The sequence below is a fragment of the Carcharhinus amblyrhynchos genome, chromosome 7, assembly GCF_965287045.1.
Source record: "Carcharhinus amblyrhynchos chromosome 7, sCarAmb.v2.hapA, whole genome shotgun sequence".
Lineage (NCBI taxonomy): Eukaryota > Metazoa > Chordata > Chondrichthyes > Carcharhiniformes > Carcharhinidae > Carcharhinus > Carcharhinus amblyrhynchos.
In genome coordinates this window covers 127,865,948-127,881,826 of record NC_137330.1, presented here as the reverse complement: position 1 = coordinate 127,881,826, position 15,879 = coordinate 127,865,948, and the positions used below count along the sequence as shown (strand labels likewise).

The following is a 15,879-nucleotide window of genomic DNA, read 5'->3' as shown; positions in this document are numbered from 1 at the left end:
TGCAGTTTTGGTCGCCGCACTTGCACAAGGATATTTTGGCCTTGGAAGGAGTGCAGAGGAGGTTCACTAGGCTGATACCGGAGTTGAGGGGGTCGGACGATGAAGAGAGGCTGAATAGACTGGGTTTGTACTCGTTGGAGTTTAGAAGGATGAGGGGGGATCTTATAGAGACGTATAAGATAATGAAGGGGATGGATAGGTTAGAGGTAGAGAGATTCTTCCCGCCCAGAAAGGGCAGCAGGACTAGAGGACACAGCCTCAAGATAAGGGGGGAGCAGTTTAGAATGGAGTTGAGGAGGAACTTCTTCACTCAAAGGGTGGTGAATCTCTGGAATTCTCTGCCCGTTGATGTGGTGGAGGCTACCTCACTAAATATATTTAAGACACAGGTAGATAGGTTTTTGGTAGGCAAGGGAATTAAGGGTTATGGGGAGAAAGCGGGAATGTGGAATTGATCCACTTCAGATCAGCCATGATCTTATTGAATGGCGGGGCAGGCTCGAAGGGCTAGATGGCCTACTCCTGCTCCTATTTCTTATGTTCTTATGTTCTTAATGCACTAAAGTGCAGTTTTTAACTTCCCAAATAAGAACTAATTTAGCTCACCCTGAAAGCAAGTTTAATGACTACCTACCTCCTGAGAGAACATAAGAACATAAGAAGTAGGAGCAGGAGTAGGCCGTCTAGCCCTTCGAGCCTGCCCCACCACTCAGTAACATCATGGCTGATCTGATGTGGATCAGTTCTACTTACCCGCCTGCTCCCCATAACCCTTAATTCCCTTATCGATCAGAAATCTATCTACCCATGACTTAAATATATTCAACGAGGTAGCCTCCACCACTTCAATGGGCAGAGAATTCCAGAGATTCACTACCCTCTGAAAGAAGAAGTTGCTCCTCAACTTTGTTCTAAACTGCGCCTCCCCCTTATTTTGAGGCTATGCCCTCTAGTTCTGGTTTCCTTTCTAAGTGGAAAGAATCTCTCTACCTCTACCCTATCTAGCCCCTTCATTACCTTGTAAGTCTCTATAAGATCTTCCTTCAGCCTTCTAAAGTCTAATGAGTACAGGCCCAATCTACTCAATCTCTCCTCATAAGCTAACCCCCTCATCTCCGGTATCAACCTGGTGAACCTTCTCTGTACTCCCTCCAAGGCCAATATATCCTTTTGCAAATAAGGGGGCCAAAATTGCACACAGTACTCAAGTTGTGGCCTCACCAGTGCCCTGTACAGTTGCAGCAAGATCTCCCTGCTTTTATATTCTATCCCCCTCGCTATAAAGGCCAACATTCCATTCGCCCTCTTGATCACCTGCTGCACCTGCAGACTGGGTTTTTGCGATTCGTGCACAAGGACCCCCAGGGTGCAACTTTTCACCATTTAAATAATATTCCATCCTACTACTATTTCTTCCAAAGTGGATAACCTCACATTTGCCTACGTTATACTCCATCTGCCAGGTCCTCGCCCACTCACTCAACCTATCCAAATCTCTCTGCAGACTTTCTGCACCCTCCACACAATTTGCATTCCCACTCATCTTCGTGTTATCAGCAAACTTTGTTGCCTTATGTTACCCTTTGTTACCCTAAAAGGTCCCGATAATTAACGAATTTAAAATAGATTAAAAACAGATTTAAATTACTTACTTGCCTTCCCGCTGGTTTCCAGTGTGGTTTGGCTGGTGACTGTTTGGCGACTCTGCGAGATGCGCATGCATTCTTGACACATGCGCAAATCCCCGTTCAAGGCTGCAGATGTGCATCTCCTGGCTGGACCCACCAGAAAAGCGGGGGACCGCAATGGGAGAATCACGACCCTAGTGTAAACCGCACCAGAGAGGTGGAAGATGCTAACGAGGGTGAAGATTGTTGTCTCGGACCCTTGATAACTGGCTTGGTAATAGGAGACAGAGAGTAGTAGTGGAAGGGTCTTTTTCTAGCTGGAGGTCTGTCACTAGTGGAGTGCTGCAGGGCTCAGTACTGGGACCTCTTCTCTTTGTAATATACATAAATGATTTGGAAGAGGGAGTACGTGGTGTGATCAGCAAGTTTGCAGATGACACGAAGATGGCTGGACTGGCAGACAGTGAGGAGCAGTGTCAGGCAATACAGCAGGATATAGATAGGCTGGTATATTGGACAGATAAATGGCAGATGGAATTTAACCCTGATAAATGCGAGGTGATGCATTTTGGAAGAAATAATGTAGGGGGGAGTTATATGATAAAGGGTAGACCTATTAAGAGTATAGAAACACAGAGGGACCTGGGGGTGCAAGTGCACAAGTCTTTGAAGGTGGCAGTACAGGTGGAGAAGGTTGTGAGGAAAGCTTATGGTATGCTAGCCTTTATAGGAAGGGGTATAGAGTACAAGAGCTGGCATCTAATGTTGCAGTTGTATAGAACGTTGGTTAGACCGCATTTGGAGTACTGCGTCCAGTTCTGGTCGCCCTAACACTGGAAGGACGTGGAGACCCTGGAGAGAGTGCAGAGGAGGTTTACCAGGATGCTGCCTGGTATGGAAGGACTGGGTTATGAGGAAAGATTGGGCAAATTGGGGCTGTTTTCCTTCGAAAGACAGAGAATGAGGGGAGATCTAATGTAGGTGTATAAGATTATGAAGGGTATAGATAGAGTAAACAGTGGTAAGCTTTTTCCTAGATTAGAAACAAAGATGACGAGGGGCCACAGGCTTAGGGTGAGAGGGGTGAGGTATAATTCGGATGTTAGAGGGAGGTTTTACAAACAGAGGGTTGTGGGGGTATGGAATGCACTGCCAAGTAAGGTGGTGGAGGCAGGCATGCTGGAGTTGTTTAAGGGATACTTAGATAGGCACATGAGCAGAATAGAGATGGAGGGATATAGGAGACTGTTTTAAATAGGGATAAAGAGCCTTGGGACATTCCTGGGAATCTATTGATTCCTATGGACCTTCCAACATATTTTCTGGCTCACTTGTTTTACTTTTGAGCTTCTGGGGATTCCCTTGAATGTTTGCATAAGATGTGCATGTTATTGATGTTTTTCTCTTTTAATCCACAGGTGCTTCGGTCTGCCTTGTTGTCGAACAAGGGGCATACACGCGGTGGGTCGTGCGAGGGCTGTTCTTGGATGTTTTGAGAGTAGCCTAGAGCTTTACGTTGTTAGTGTACGCTTAAACTGGACCAGCTGATGGGCAACACGACAGCTCAGTGAATATCACTGTTTGTTGTGCAGATACATGGATTTGGGCCAGTGTCTGTGGGAGTTTGCACATTCTCCCCGTGCTTGCGTGGATTTTCTCCGGGTGCTCTGGTTTCCTCTCACACCCCAAAGATGTGCTCTTAGGCTGATTAGTGTAACAAATTGTCCCTAAATTAGTCTCCCCTCAATCTGGTTTCCAATGTGGAGTGCCATAAGCGCAGACAAGGGTGATAGGTGGAAGAGGGGACTCACAATGTTGAAATGGCGGCGTGGGCTCTTGGGCCGAACGGTCTGTTTCCCATGCTGTGTTGTTCTTTGTTCTTTGTAAATATCTATTATACTGATTTTCAGCATTGTTCCGTCAGTGCCAAAAACTTGGGTTGGGGGATACCAATGGGGCGGGAACGTAAGCGCAAATCCTGTGAATCAGCCAACACGAGAGGCCCTGGTGCACTGCACTGAAAAGTCAGTGCAGCGGGATGGAGAATTGCCGCCCCTCCTCTGTCTTTTAAAAATGTTTTTTTAATCTGTCTATGGGATGTGGGATTCATGGGCTGGCCAGCACTTATTGCCCATCCCTAATTGCCCTTGAACCAGATCCAACTACATTGTTGCGGATCTGGAGTCACCCAGACAGGGTAAGGACAGCAGATTTCATTCCCTAAAGGACAATAGTGCACTAGATGGGTTTTTCTGACAATCGGCAATGGTTTCATGATCATCAGTAAATTCTTAATTCCAGATATTTTTATTAAATTCAAATTCCACTATTTGCTGTGGTGAGATTTGAACCTGGGTCCCCAAAACATCAACTGAGTTTCTGGATTAATAGTGTAGCAATACCACTAGGTATCGCCTCCCCAGTCTAAAATTACAGGGGAACCTATATCGACAAAAGATCTATTAACTCTACAAATTAACACATTCCTCAATAAAATCAGTTATTAGCCTGCATTCTCAGCACATGTTAACAGACGAATCAACTCTTGTAACAAAACACTACCTCCTAAAGCAGCCCCAACATAAACATAAAATATATCAAAACAGCAGTTATCATCACACCTCATTCTGAATTTTAACTTGTATTCCCTGATATTCATTTGAAAAAACCTCAATTCATTGTCAGTCCTGTTTATAATCTTGAAAAATGATTACTTTAATCACTTTAATATTTTCAGTTTTTCAAAGTTTATTATCCAACCTCAGTAACCTTCCTTCATTAATTAAATGCATGATACACCTCATCTTATCTTACTTATTCCTGATTTTCCTTTCATAATACATGTGTCATTCCTCCCTGGGGATTATAAATGATATCCTTCTCCAAAATTCCTTAAAGTGAAATGAACTTGTACCTTTGTAGTGAAGATAATCTAAGAAGATGATCTAAGGGTGGCATGGTAGCACATTGGTTAGCATTGCTGTTTCACAGCACCAGGGACCTGAGTTTGATTCCCACCTTAGATCACTGTCTGTGCAGACTCTGCACAGTCTCCCCATGGGTTTCCTCTGGGTCCTGCAGTTTCCTCTCACAGCCTGAAAAATGTGCTGGTTAGGTTCATTAGCTACAATAAATTCTCCCTCAGTGTATCTGAACAGGCATTGGAATGTGACTCGGGGATTTTCACAGTAGCTTCTTTGTGATGTTAATGTAAGCCTACTTGTGACACTAATAAATACACTTTAAAATTGTGCCAGAAGAGTTGGATACACTAATACTTAAAAACATTTTAAAAATTGGTAGATCTATCCATCTAACCCAATAACAGTAAAGAATCATTAAGATAAAACCATATATATCTTCATTGATTTACCTGACCAGGAGCCTCATAGAGGAAAGGTATTAGCTGGAAATCTGGTTCAGTGAAGCTGTAATATGCTAATTTAATCACTGTATGCAATGAAGCTTGCTGCACACGCAATAATTCACTTAACCATAGTTCCACAGGACCTTTTGCAATCACTGGAGAATCCAGCTGTGGAAAGATGAATATCATTAATATTATCAAAGGCATATGATAATATCTGCAATATTTTTTCCCTTAAACATTTCTAATCATATTTTCATGAGTAGCAAGTTTTGAAGAAATGTTCTAGATATACATTCTCAACTCTTTGACTCATTCAAAACACAGCATGCATGTGATTTTCCAGCTGTCATTTTTCAAAGTGGCGCTGCTGTTACATCTTCCTTCTTCCTAAATTGTGGTTTTCCACCCATTATGGTTGTCCAACCCATCTTCTGTGCCACTGCTCTCACCATTTTCCCTTCCTCTCAGAACCAGGATAGTGTCTCCCTTGTAGTCACTTTTCACTCGTTTCATCCTTTTCCTCCTGGGACACCTCGGTCCACTCCTCCATCACACCAAACACCTCACCCACTGCTAATGGCACCATCCCATGCAATCATTGAAAGTGCAACATCTGCCCCTTCATCTTTGACCTGCTCACCAAATATTCTTTTCAGGTGAAGCAGCATTTTACGTGCACTTTCTTTAATCTGGTCTATTGCATTCACTGCTCCCAATGCGGTCTACTTTATATTGGAGAGACCAAATGCAGACTGAGTGGACACTTTACAGGACACCTTCAATCGTCAGCAAGCAGGATCCAGAACTCCCCGTCACTTGTCTTTTCAATGCATCAGCCTGATCTCATGACCACATCTCCATCCTTAGCCTGTTGCAATGTTCCAGTGAAGTCCAACATAAACTAGAGGAGCATATAGCATAGAACATAGAACAGAACAGCACAGTACAGGCCCTTTGGCCCTCAATGTTGTGCCAAGCTATGTTGAACCCAAGATCAAGCTATTCCACTCCTTATCATTCTGGTGTGTTCCATATGCCTATCTAATAACTGCTTGAAAGTTCCTAAAGTGTTCGACTCCACTATCACAGCAGGCAGTCTATTCCACACCCCAACCACTCTCTGAGTAGAGAATCTACCTCGGATATCTCTCCTATATCTCCCACCATGGACCTTATAGTTATGCCCCCAGTAACAGCTACATCCACCGAAGGAAATAGTCTTTCCATGTCCACTCTATCTATCCCCCTCATCATCTTATAAACCTCTATTACGTTGCCTCTCATTCTCCTCCATTCTTAAGAGAAAAGCCCCAGCTCCCTCAACCTTTCCTCGTAAGACCTACCCTCCAAACCAGTATCCTGGTAAATCTCCTCAGCACTCTCTCTAATGCTTCCACATCTTTCTTATACTGAGGTGACCAGAACTGCACACAGTATTCCAAAAGTGGTCTCACCAAAGTCCTGTATAGTTGCAGCATAACCCCAGGACTTTTAAACTCAAACCCACTGTTAATAAAAGCTAACACAGTATAAGCCTTCTTCACGGTTCTATCCACTTGAGTGGCAACCTTCAGAGAACCCCAAGATCTCTCTGTTCCTCCACATTCCTCAGAGTCCTGCCGTTGACCCTGTAATCTGCATTCAAGTTTGTCCTACCAAAATGAATCACCTCGCACTTATTAGAGTTAAACTCCATCCGCCAATTTTCGGCCCAGCTCTGCATCCTATCAATGTCTCCTTGCAGCATACAACAGCCCTCCACCTCATCCACTACTCCACCAATTTTGGTGTCATCAGCAAATTTACTAACCCACCCTTCAGCCTCGTCTTCCAAGTCATTGATAAAAATCACAGTTAACAGAGGACCCAGCACTGATCCCTGGTACACTGCTGGTAACTGGCCTCCAGTCTGAAAATTTTCCCTCCACCACCACCCTCTGTCTTCTATGAGACAGTCAGTTACTTATCCAATTGGCCAAATTTCCTTCTATCCCACACCTCCTTACTTTCTTTATGAGCTTACCCTGGGGAACCTTATCAAACGCCTTACTAAAATCCATGTAAAAGACCTTCGTCCACATACTTAGTTACCTCTTCAAAGAATTCAATCAAGTTTTTGAGGCAGGACCTACCCCTCACGAAATTGTGCTGACTATCCTGGATTAAGCTGCATCTTTTCAAATGGTCATAAATCCTATCCCTCAGGACCCTTTCCATTAACTTACTGACCATCGAAGTAAGACTAACTGGCCTATAATTACCAGGGTCATTCCTATTTCCTTTCTTGAAGAGAGGAACAACATTCACCACTCTCCAGTCCTCTGGCACAATCCCTATGGACAGTGAGGACCCAAAGATCAAAGCTAAAGGTTCCGCAATCTCATCCCTTGCTTCCCAAAGTAACCTAGAATGTATCCCATCTGGCCCAGGGGACTCAGGTTTTTCAAAATTGCTAATACATCTTCCCTTAGAACATCTATCTCCTATATCCTATCAGCCTGTATCACACCCACATTCTCAAAAACATGGTCCCTCTCCTCAGCGAACGCTGAAGAAAAGTATTCATTCAATGCCTCATCTATCTGTTCTGACTCCATGCACAAGTTTCGACTTGTAGCCTTGACTGGCCCTAACCTCACCCTGGTCATTCTTTTATTTCTCACATAAGAGTAAAAAGCCTTGGGGTTTTCCTTTATCCGACCCGCCAAGGACTTCTCATGCCCCCTCCTAGCTCTCTTAAGCCCTTTTTTTAAACTTATTCCTAACTAGCTTGTAACCCTCAAGCGACCCAACTGAACTTTGTTTTTCCATCCTTACATACACCTCCTTTTTCCTCTTGACAAGACATTCAACCTCCTTTGTGAACCATGGTTCCCTCGGCCATTTCCTCGCTGCCTGACAGGGACATACTTATCAAGGACATGCAGTATTTGTTCCTTGAACAAGCTCCACTTTTCATTTGTGCCCATATCTGACAGTTTCTGCTCCCATCTTTTGCTCCCTAATTCTTGCCTAATCGCATCACAATTACCCCTGCCCCAATTATAAACCTTGCCCTGCCGTTTGACCCTATTCCTCTCCATTGCAAAAATGAAGGACACCGAATTGTGGTCACTATCTCCAAAGCAATACCTCATCTTTTGATTAGGCACTTCACAGCTTTCTGGACTGAACATTGAGTTCAACAAGTTTAGAGCATGATTTCTGATTTACTTTCAGAAAATATTTGATTAAGTCCCGCACAAGAGATCATCATTCAAGATAAAAGTGCATGGAATTGGGGGAAGTATGTTGAGTTGCCTGGAACTTGCTGCTGAGGGAAGTAGAGGAAGCTGATACAATAGGGACTTTTAACGGGTGTCTGGACAAATATACGAATATGATGGGAATAGGGGAAATAGTTCCCGGAAGGTTAGGGGGTTTTAGTTCAGAGGGGCAGCATGGTCAATGCAGGTTTGAAGGGCCAAAGGGCCTGTTCCAGTGCTGTAATTTTCTTTGTTCTTTCCTCCACCTTCACTCCATTTCCATTTATTTTATTTTATTTCTACTTTTAATATTATTCATCCATTTGTATTACTTTATATTTGTATTTTTTAATTTTCCACTTCTGAAACCTCACTTTCCATCTTGTTTTATTCCCCCACCCCACTCGGACCATCTGCCATATTCCTACATTCTGCACCTTTGTTCTTGAATTTACACATTCCAATCTCTTAATAGATGCTCATAACATTATTCCTACCTTTATGTTCCCTTTGTATTTTTGTCCATGCCATTCCTACCAATTACAGCCCCTTCCACCCATGTCCTCACCCATGTAGTATAAATCTTGTCCGGTTTTCCTTCGAGTCATAGATTCATAGAGGTTTACAGCATAGAAACAGGCTCTTCGGCCCAACTTGTCCACGTTGCCCTTGTTTTTTTTTAAACCCCTAAGTTAATCCCAATTGCTCACATTTGGTTCATATCCCTCAATATCCATCGTACCCATGTAACTATCCAAATGCATTTTAAAAGATAAAATTTACCTGACTCTACTACTACCTCTGGCAACTTGTTCCAGACGATCACCACATTCTGTGTGAAAAAAGTGCCCCTCTAGACACTTTTGTATCTCTCTCCTATCACCTTAAACCTATGCCCTCTAGTTTTAGACTCCCCTATTTTTGGGAAAAGATATTGATTATGTACCTTTTCTACGGCCCTCATTATTTTATAGATCTCTATAAGGTCACTCCTCAGCCTTCTACACTCCAGAGAAAAAAGTCCCAGTCTATTCAGCCTCTCCTTATAACTCAGTCCATCAAGTCCCGGTAACATCTTAGTAAATCTTTTCTGCAGTCTTTCTAGTTTAATAATATCCTTTCCATAATAGGGTGACCAGAATTGCACACAGTATTCCAAGTGTGGCCTTACCAATGTCTTGTACAACTTCAAAGAATGACTAAGAAGTTGATAAAGAAAGGAAGGATAGCCTATGAAGCTAAACTAGCACTAAATATAAAAAAGGACAGTAAGAGTTTTTACAAATATGTGAAGAAGAGGAGGCTGGCTAGAGTGAATATTGGACCCTGAGAGGATGAGAGGGGGGATTTAGTGGTGGGAGATGAGGAAATGGCGGAGGCCTTAAATAAGTTTTTTGCCTCGGTCTTCATGGAGGAGGATGCGAATAGTTTGCCGGATATTAAAGATAGAAGGATGGTAGGAGTTGAGGGCCTGAATGCGATTACTGTCGCTAGAGAGGTAGTGCTCGATAGACTAACGGGACTGATGGTGGACAAGTCCCCAGGACCGGATGGAATGCATCCCAGGGTTCTGAGGGAAATGGCAGAGGTGATAGTGGATGCCTTAGTGATTATTTACCAAACTTCGCTGGATTCCGGGGAAGTGCCAGAAGATTGGAAAACATCTAATGTTACGCCGCTGTTTAAAAAAGGTAGCAGGCAAAAGGCAGGGAATTATAGGCCGGTTAGTTTAGCATCTGTAGTTGGAAAAATGCTTGAATCCGTCATCAAAGAAGAAATAGCGAGGCACCTAGAAAAGAATGGTCTGATAGAGCAGACACAGCACGGATTCGTTAATGGGAAGTCGTGTTTAACGAATTTATTGGATTTCTATGAAGATGTGACTAGTGCGGTAGACAGAGGGGAACCGGTGGATGTGGTGTTTCTCAATTTTCAAAAGGCATTTGATAAGGTGCCGCACAAAAGGTTGCTTCAGAAGGTTAAGGTGCATGGAGTTGGGCGTAAGGTGTTAGCGTGGATAGAGGATTGGTTGTCTAATAGGAGGCAGAGTTGGTATCAATGGGTGCTATTCTGATTAGCAGTTGGTGACTAGTAGAGTGCCGCAGGGATCGGTGCTGGGGCCTCAGCTATTTACCATTTATATAGATGATCTGGAAGAGGGGGCTAAGTGTAGGGTGACGAAATTTGCTGATGACACAAAGATGAGTGGAAAAGCAAATTGTGCAGAGGGTGTGGAAAGTCTGCAGAGGGATCTGGATAGGCTGAGCGAGTGGGCGAGGACCTGGCAGATGGAGTACAATGTTAGCAAGTGTGAGGTTATCCACTTTGGCAGAAATAATAGTAGGAGGGATTACTATTTAAAGGATGAAAAGCTGCAGCATGCTACGGTGCAGAGGGACCTGGGGGTCCTTGTGCATGAGTCGCAAAAACCCAGTCTGCAGGTGCAGCAGGTGATTAAGAAGGCGAATGGAATGCTGGCCTTTATAGCGAAGGGGATAGAATATAACAGCAGGGAGGTCTTGCTGCAACTGTACAGGGCACTGGTGAGGCCACAGCTGGAGTACTGTTTGCAGTTTTGGTCGCCGCACTTGCGCAAGGATATTTTGGCCTTGGAGGGAGTGCAGAGGAGGTTCACTAGGCTGATACCGGAAATGAGGGGGTTGGCCTATGAAGAGAGACTAAATAGACTGGGTCTGTACTCGTTGGAGTTTAGAAGGATGAGGGGGGATCTTGTAGAGACGTATAAGATAATGAAAGGGTTGGATAGGGTAGAGGTAGAGAGATTCTTCCTGCTCAGAAAGGATAGCAGGACTAGAGGGCACAGCCTCAAGGTAAGTGGGGGGCAGTTTAGATCAGAGTTGAAGAGGAACTTCTTCACTCAAAGGGTGGTGAATCTCTGGAATTCTCTGCCCGTTGAAGTGGTGGAGGCTACCTCACTTAGTGTATTTAAGTCATGGGTAGATAGGTTTTTGACAGCCAAGGGAATTAAGGGTTAAGGGGAGAAAGCAGGAAAGTGGAACTGATCCACTTCAGATCAGCCATGACCTTATTGAATGGCGGGGCAGGCTCAAAGGGCTAGATGGCCTACTCCTGCTCCTATTTCTTATGTTTCTTCTTGTGTTCTTAACTTCAACAAGACACCCCAACTCCTGTATTCAATGTTCTGACTGAAACCAAACATGCTGACTGCCTTCTTCACCACTCTGTCCACTTGTGACTCCACTTTCAAGGAGCTATGAACATGTACCCCTAGATCTCTTTGTTCTGTAGAAATTGGGAAGCGATCTCCCCAATGCCCTACCATTAACTGAGTAAGTCCTGCCCTGTTTCAATCTACCAAAATGCATTATCTCTCATTTGTTTAAATTAAACTCCATCTGCCATTCATCAGCCCACTGGCCCAATTGATCAAGATCTTGCTGCAGTTGGAGATAACCTTCCTCACTGTCCACCATGCCACCAATCTTCTTGTCATCTGCAAACTTACAAACCATGCCCTTACAAACCATGCCCCTAATATTCTCATCCAAATCGTTAATATAAATGACAAATAACAGTGGGCCCAGCACTGATCCCTGAGGTACACTGCTGGTCACAGGCCTCCAGTTTGAAAAACAACTCTCCACAACCACTCTCTGGCTTCTGTGAAGAAGTAAAATTTTGTATCCGTTTGGAAACCTCACCCTGGATCCCATGAGATTCAACTTTATGCCACAACCTAGCATCCGGTACCTTGTCAAAGGCCTTGCTAAAGTCCATATAGACAACGTCAACTGCACTACACTCAGCTACCTTCTTGGTTACTCCTTCAAGAAACTGAATTAAATTTGTGAGACATGATTTTCCACTCATGAAGCCATGCTGACTGTCCCTAATCATTCCTTGTATCTCTAAGTACCTGTAGATCCTGTCCCTCAAAATATCTTCCAACAATTTACCCACCACAGATGTGAGGCTAACTGGCCTGTAGTTCCCAGATTTTTCCCTGCAGCCCTTTTTAAACAAAGGCACAACATTTGCCACTCTCCAATCTTTAGGCACCACACCTGATGGTTCAAATATCTCGGCTAGGGGACCTGCAATTTCCTCCCTAGCCTCCCACAATGTCCTGGGATATACCTCATCAGGTCCCACAGATTTATCTACTTTGATGCACTTTAAGACTGCCAGCACCTCCTTCTCTGTAATATGTACACTCCTCAAGACATCAATATTTATTTCCCCAGTTCCTTAACATCCATGCTTTCCTCAACAATAAATACTGATGAGAAATATTCATTTAGGATCTCACCTATCTCTTGTGGATCCGTACAGAGATGACCTTGTTGATCCTTAAGAGGCCCTATTTTCTCCCTTGTTACTCTTTTGCCCTTTATGTATATGTAGAAGCTAACCCTCTAATACTATGGCTGTCCCAGTCAAAGTTGGGAAAATTAAAATCTCCAACTATTACCACCCTATTTTTCTTGGAGCTCTCTGTAATCTCCTTACATATTTGCTCCTCAATTTCCTGCTGACTATTTGGGGGCCTATAGTACAACTCTATCAAAGTGATTTTCCTCTTCTACCCATATAGACTCAGTATATAACCCTCGGATATATCCCTTTTTAGTATGGCTGTGATGCTTTCCGTAATCAAAAGTGCAACTCCCCCTCCTCTCTTACTTCCTGTTCTAACTTTCCTATAGAATCTGTACCCTGGAACATTAAGCTACCAGTCCTGTCCCTCCCTTAGCCATGTTTCAGTAATTGCTATAATATCCCAGTCCCACGTATCCATCAATGCCTTGAGTTCATCTGCCTTGCCCGTCAGGCTTCTTGCATTCAGATAAATGCAGTTTAATCTAGACTTCCCTTGCTCTCTGTCTTGCTTCTGTCTGGTCCTAGGATTACTGCCTTCACTAATTAATGTGCTCTCTTTAACTTCCATGCTGTCCTTGTCTTCGGCTCTGATGCAGGGTCATCCTGACTTGAAATGTTGGTTCTATTCTCTCCCTATTGATGCTGTCAGACCTGCTGAGTTTTTCCAGCATATTCTGTCTTTGTGTCCAAGTAAAGATGTTATATTTCAGCTATACAGGGTACTGTTGAGCCCACATCCCAAATGCTGTGTGTAGTTTTGGTCTCCTTATTGAAGGAAGGATGTAAATGCGTTGGAGGCAGTTCAGAGGAGATTTATTAGATTGATACTTGAAATGAGCTGATTATCTTAAAACAATAGATTGGGGAGGCTGGGTTTGTTTCCACTTGAGTTTAAAAGAGTGAGAACATAAGAACGTAAGAACATAAGAAATAGGAGCAGGAGTAGGCCATCCAGCCCTTCGAGCCTGCCCCGCCATTCAACAAGATCATGGCTGATCTGTCGCTGCTCAGTTCCACTTTCCCGCCCTCTCCCCATAACCCTTAATCCCCTCTCCTATCAAAAACCCATCAACCCGCGTCTTTGATAGACCTGATAAAAGTGTACAAGATTATGAGAGGCATGGACAGAGTGGATAATCAGAAGCTTTTTCTCAGGGTGGAAGAGTCAATTACTAGGGGGCACAGGTTTAAGGTACGAGGGACAAGGTTTAAAGGAGATGGGCAAGGCAGATTCTGTACACAGAAAGTAGTGGGTGCCCGGAACTCACTGCCGTGGGAAATAATGGAAGCGGATACAATAGTGACTTTTAAGAAGTACTTCATAGGTACATGAATAGGATGGGAATAGAGTAATATGGTCCCCGGAAGGGTAGGGGCTTTAGTTCAGTCGGGTAGCATGACCAGTGCAGGCTTGGAGGGCTAATTGAGTGAGGTGACCTAATTGAAGTATGTAAGATTCTGAACAGTTTTGACAAAGTGGATGTTGAACAAATGTTTCTTCTTGTCATAGAGGTTTACAATACAAAAACAGGCCATTGTCGATCCATTGCTGGCAAAAGCAACCACCTGGTACTAGTGGACACCACTAAGTAAAGCCTCCAGGGTGCTGTGGCTAAATTTTTGAATACTCTTTGTTTCTTAAGACCACCTCTGGAACTTTCAGCCTCACAGCTAGGCTGCCAAGAATAACTTGTGTTTTCAAGTGGTATTTAAATATGACTCCAGGAACTTAAATCCGTGAGATGACAGCAGAATCAGTCCCTGCTCCACCATGATTCAGCAAACAGATCGCCCGATGCATAATTAATAGGCTTCAAGCAGAAGATTGGGCATAAGAAACCAACCCACCAGAGTGAAACTCATACTAATCCTGCCCGCCATCACACTTAGGGCAGGATTTTCCAGCTACGTGCACCACAAAACCGGAAAATCCTGCCTGAGGCCAATAAACCTTTGAATGGTCCACCTCCTGTGCACTATGATTTCCATGGCGGGCAGGATGGGAAAATTCCACCCAAATCTCCAATGCGTAAAATTCCACATTGGAAAGGAGAAATTTGAAGTAGCTAATGGGATTTTAGATTTAAATGATCTGGGGAGGGAGTATGAAAAGCTGGGAATGGAATTAAAAAGTAGAACCGACAAGGTGGTTATCTCTGGACTACTGCCTGAACCGAGTGCAGACGGGCGTAAGGTTGATGAGATTAAGGAAGTGAATGGGTGGCTCAGGGATTGGTGTGGGAGGAATGGGTTTGAATTTATGGGGCATTGGCATCAGTATTGGGGGGTAGGTGGGACCTGTTCGGGCGGGATGGGGTTGGTCTGAACCGTGCTGGGACCACAATCCTGGCGAATCATGTAAATAGGACTGTAGACAGGGCTTTAAACTAATTAGCGGGGGGGAGGGTGCGAGGGTAGGTGACATTACGGGGGCTAAAGTTAAGGAGACGGTACAAGTAAGGGAAGAGGCCGAGGATGTCCCAATAATAATAATCAGCGCTTGAGGGCCCGGGTCAGGCAACTCGAGGGGCGGCTGGAAGATGCGTTTCTAGTCAGGGAGAACGAGGAGATAATGGCTGGGAACCATGAGAAGGAGGAGGTCTCAAGGGCTGAAGAGAAGGGAGGATGGACGACTGTGAGGAGGGGAAAGAGGAAGAAGAAGAGCAGTCAGGGTCCCCCAGCCTCCCCAGAGGCCCCCCAGGGTTCGTCGACAGGGGCACAGAAAGATAGGCAGGAGGGGAAGACTAACTTAGAGGGACAGAAGGGGGCCGGTAAGGTGATAGTGGTAGGGGACGGGAGGGTCAGAGGTATCGATAGGAGGTTCTGTGGACAGAGGCGTGACTCCAGGATGGTGGTCTGCCTCCCTGGAGCAGGGGTAAAGGACGTAACGGACAGGGTAGAAGGAATTTTGAAAGGGGAGGGGGCACAGGCTGAGGTCATAGTACATGTAGGGGAGAGGGACATAGGAAGGAGCAGTAGGGTAGAGGTACGTAGGCAATTTAGGGAGCTGGGGGCCAAACTAAAGAGTAGGACCTCCAGGGTGGCAATCTCTGGGTTGCTGCCCGGTACGAGCAGGGCAAAGAATGAAGAGATCATGCAGCTGAACGCATGGTTGCGGGATTGGTGTAGGGTAGAGGGCTTTACTTTTGTGGATCACTGGGAGGTGTTTAGGAGAGAAGGGCAATTGTACAGGAAGGGTGGGGAGAATTTGAACGGGAGGGGAACTAATGTCTTAGCGGGGAGGTTAGCTAGGGTGTTTACGAAGGGTTTAAAC

The 15,879-nt window shown here is 44.5% G+C and overlaps 1 protein-coding gene across 1 annotated transcript in view; it reads right to left on the bottom strand.

Annotated features, from left to right (window-relative positions):
• The window catches only part of LOC145345624 (dynein axonemal heavy chain 8-like), a gene marked incomplete at its 3' end in the record, with an annotated part of 1,250,971 nt that overhangs the window by 307,255 nt on the left and 927,837 nt on the right, over window positions 1-15,879 (bottom strand). The window contains exon 44 of the mRNA XM_080193458.1: window positions 5,002-5,163. Coding sequence (XP_080049584.1) covers window positions 5,002-5,163 — 162 coding nt within the window. The remainder of the gene's footprint in view (window positions 1-5,001; window positions 5,164-15,879) is intronic.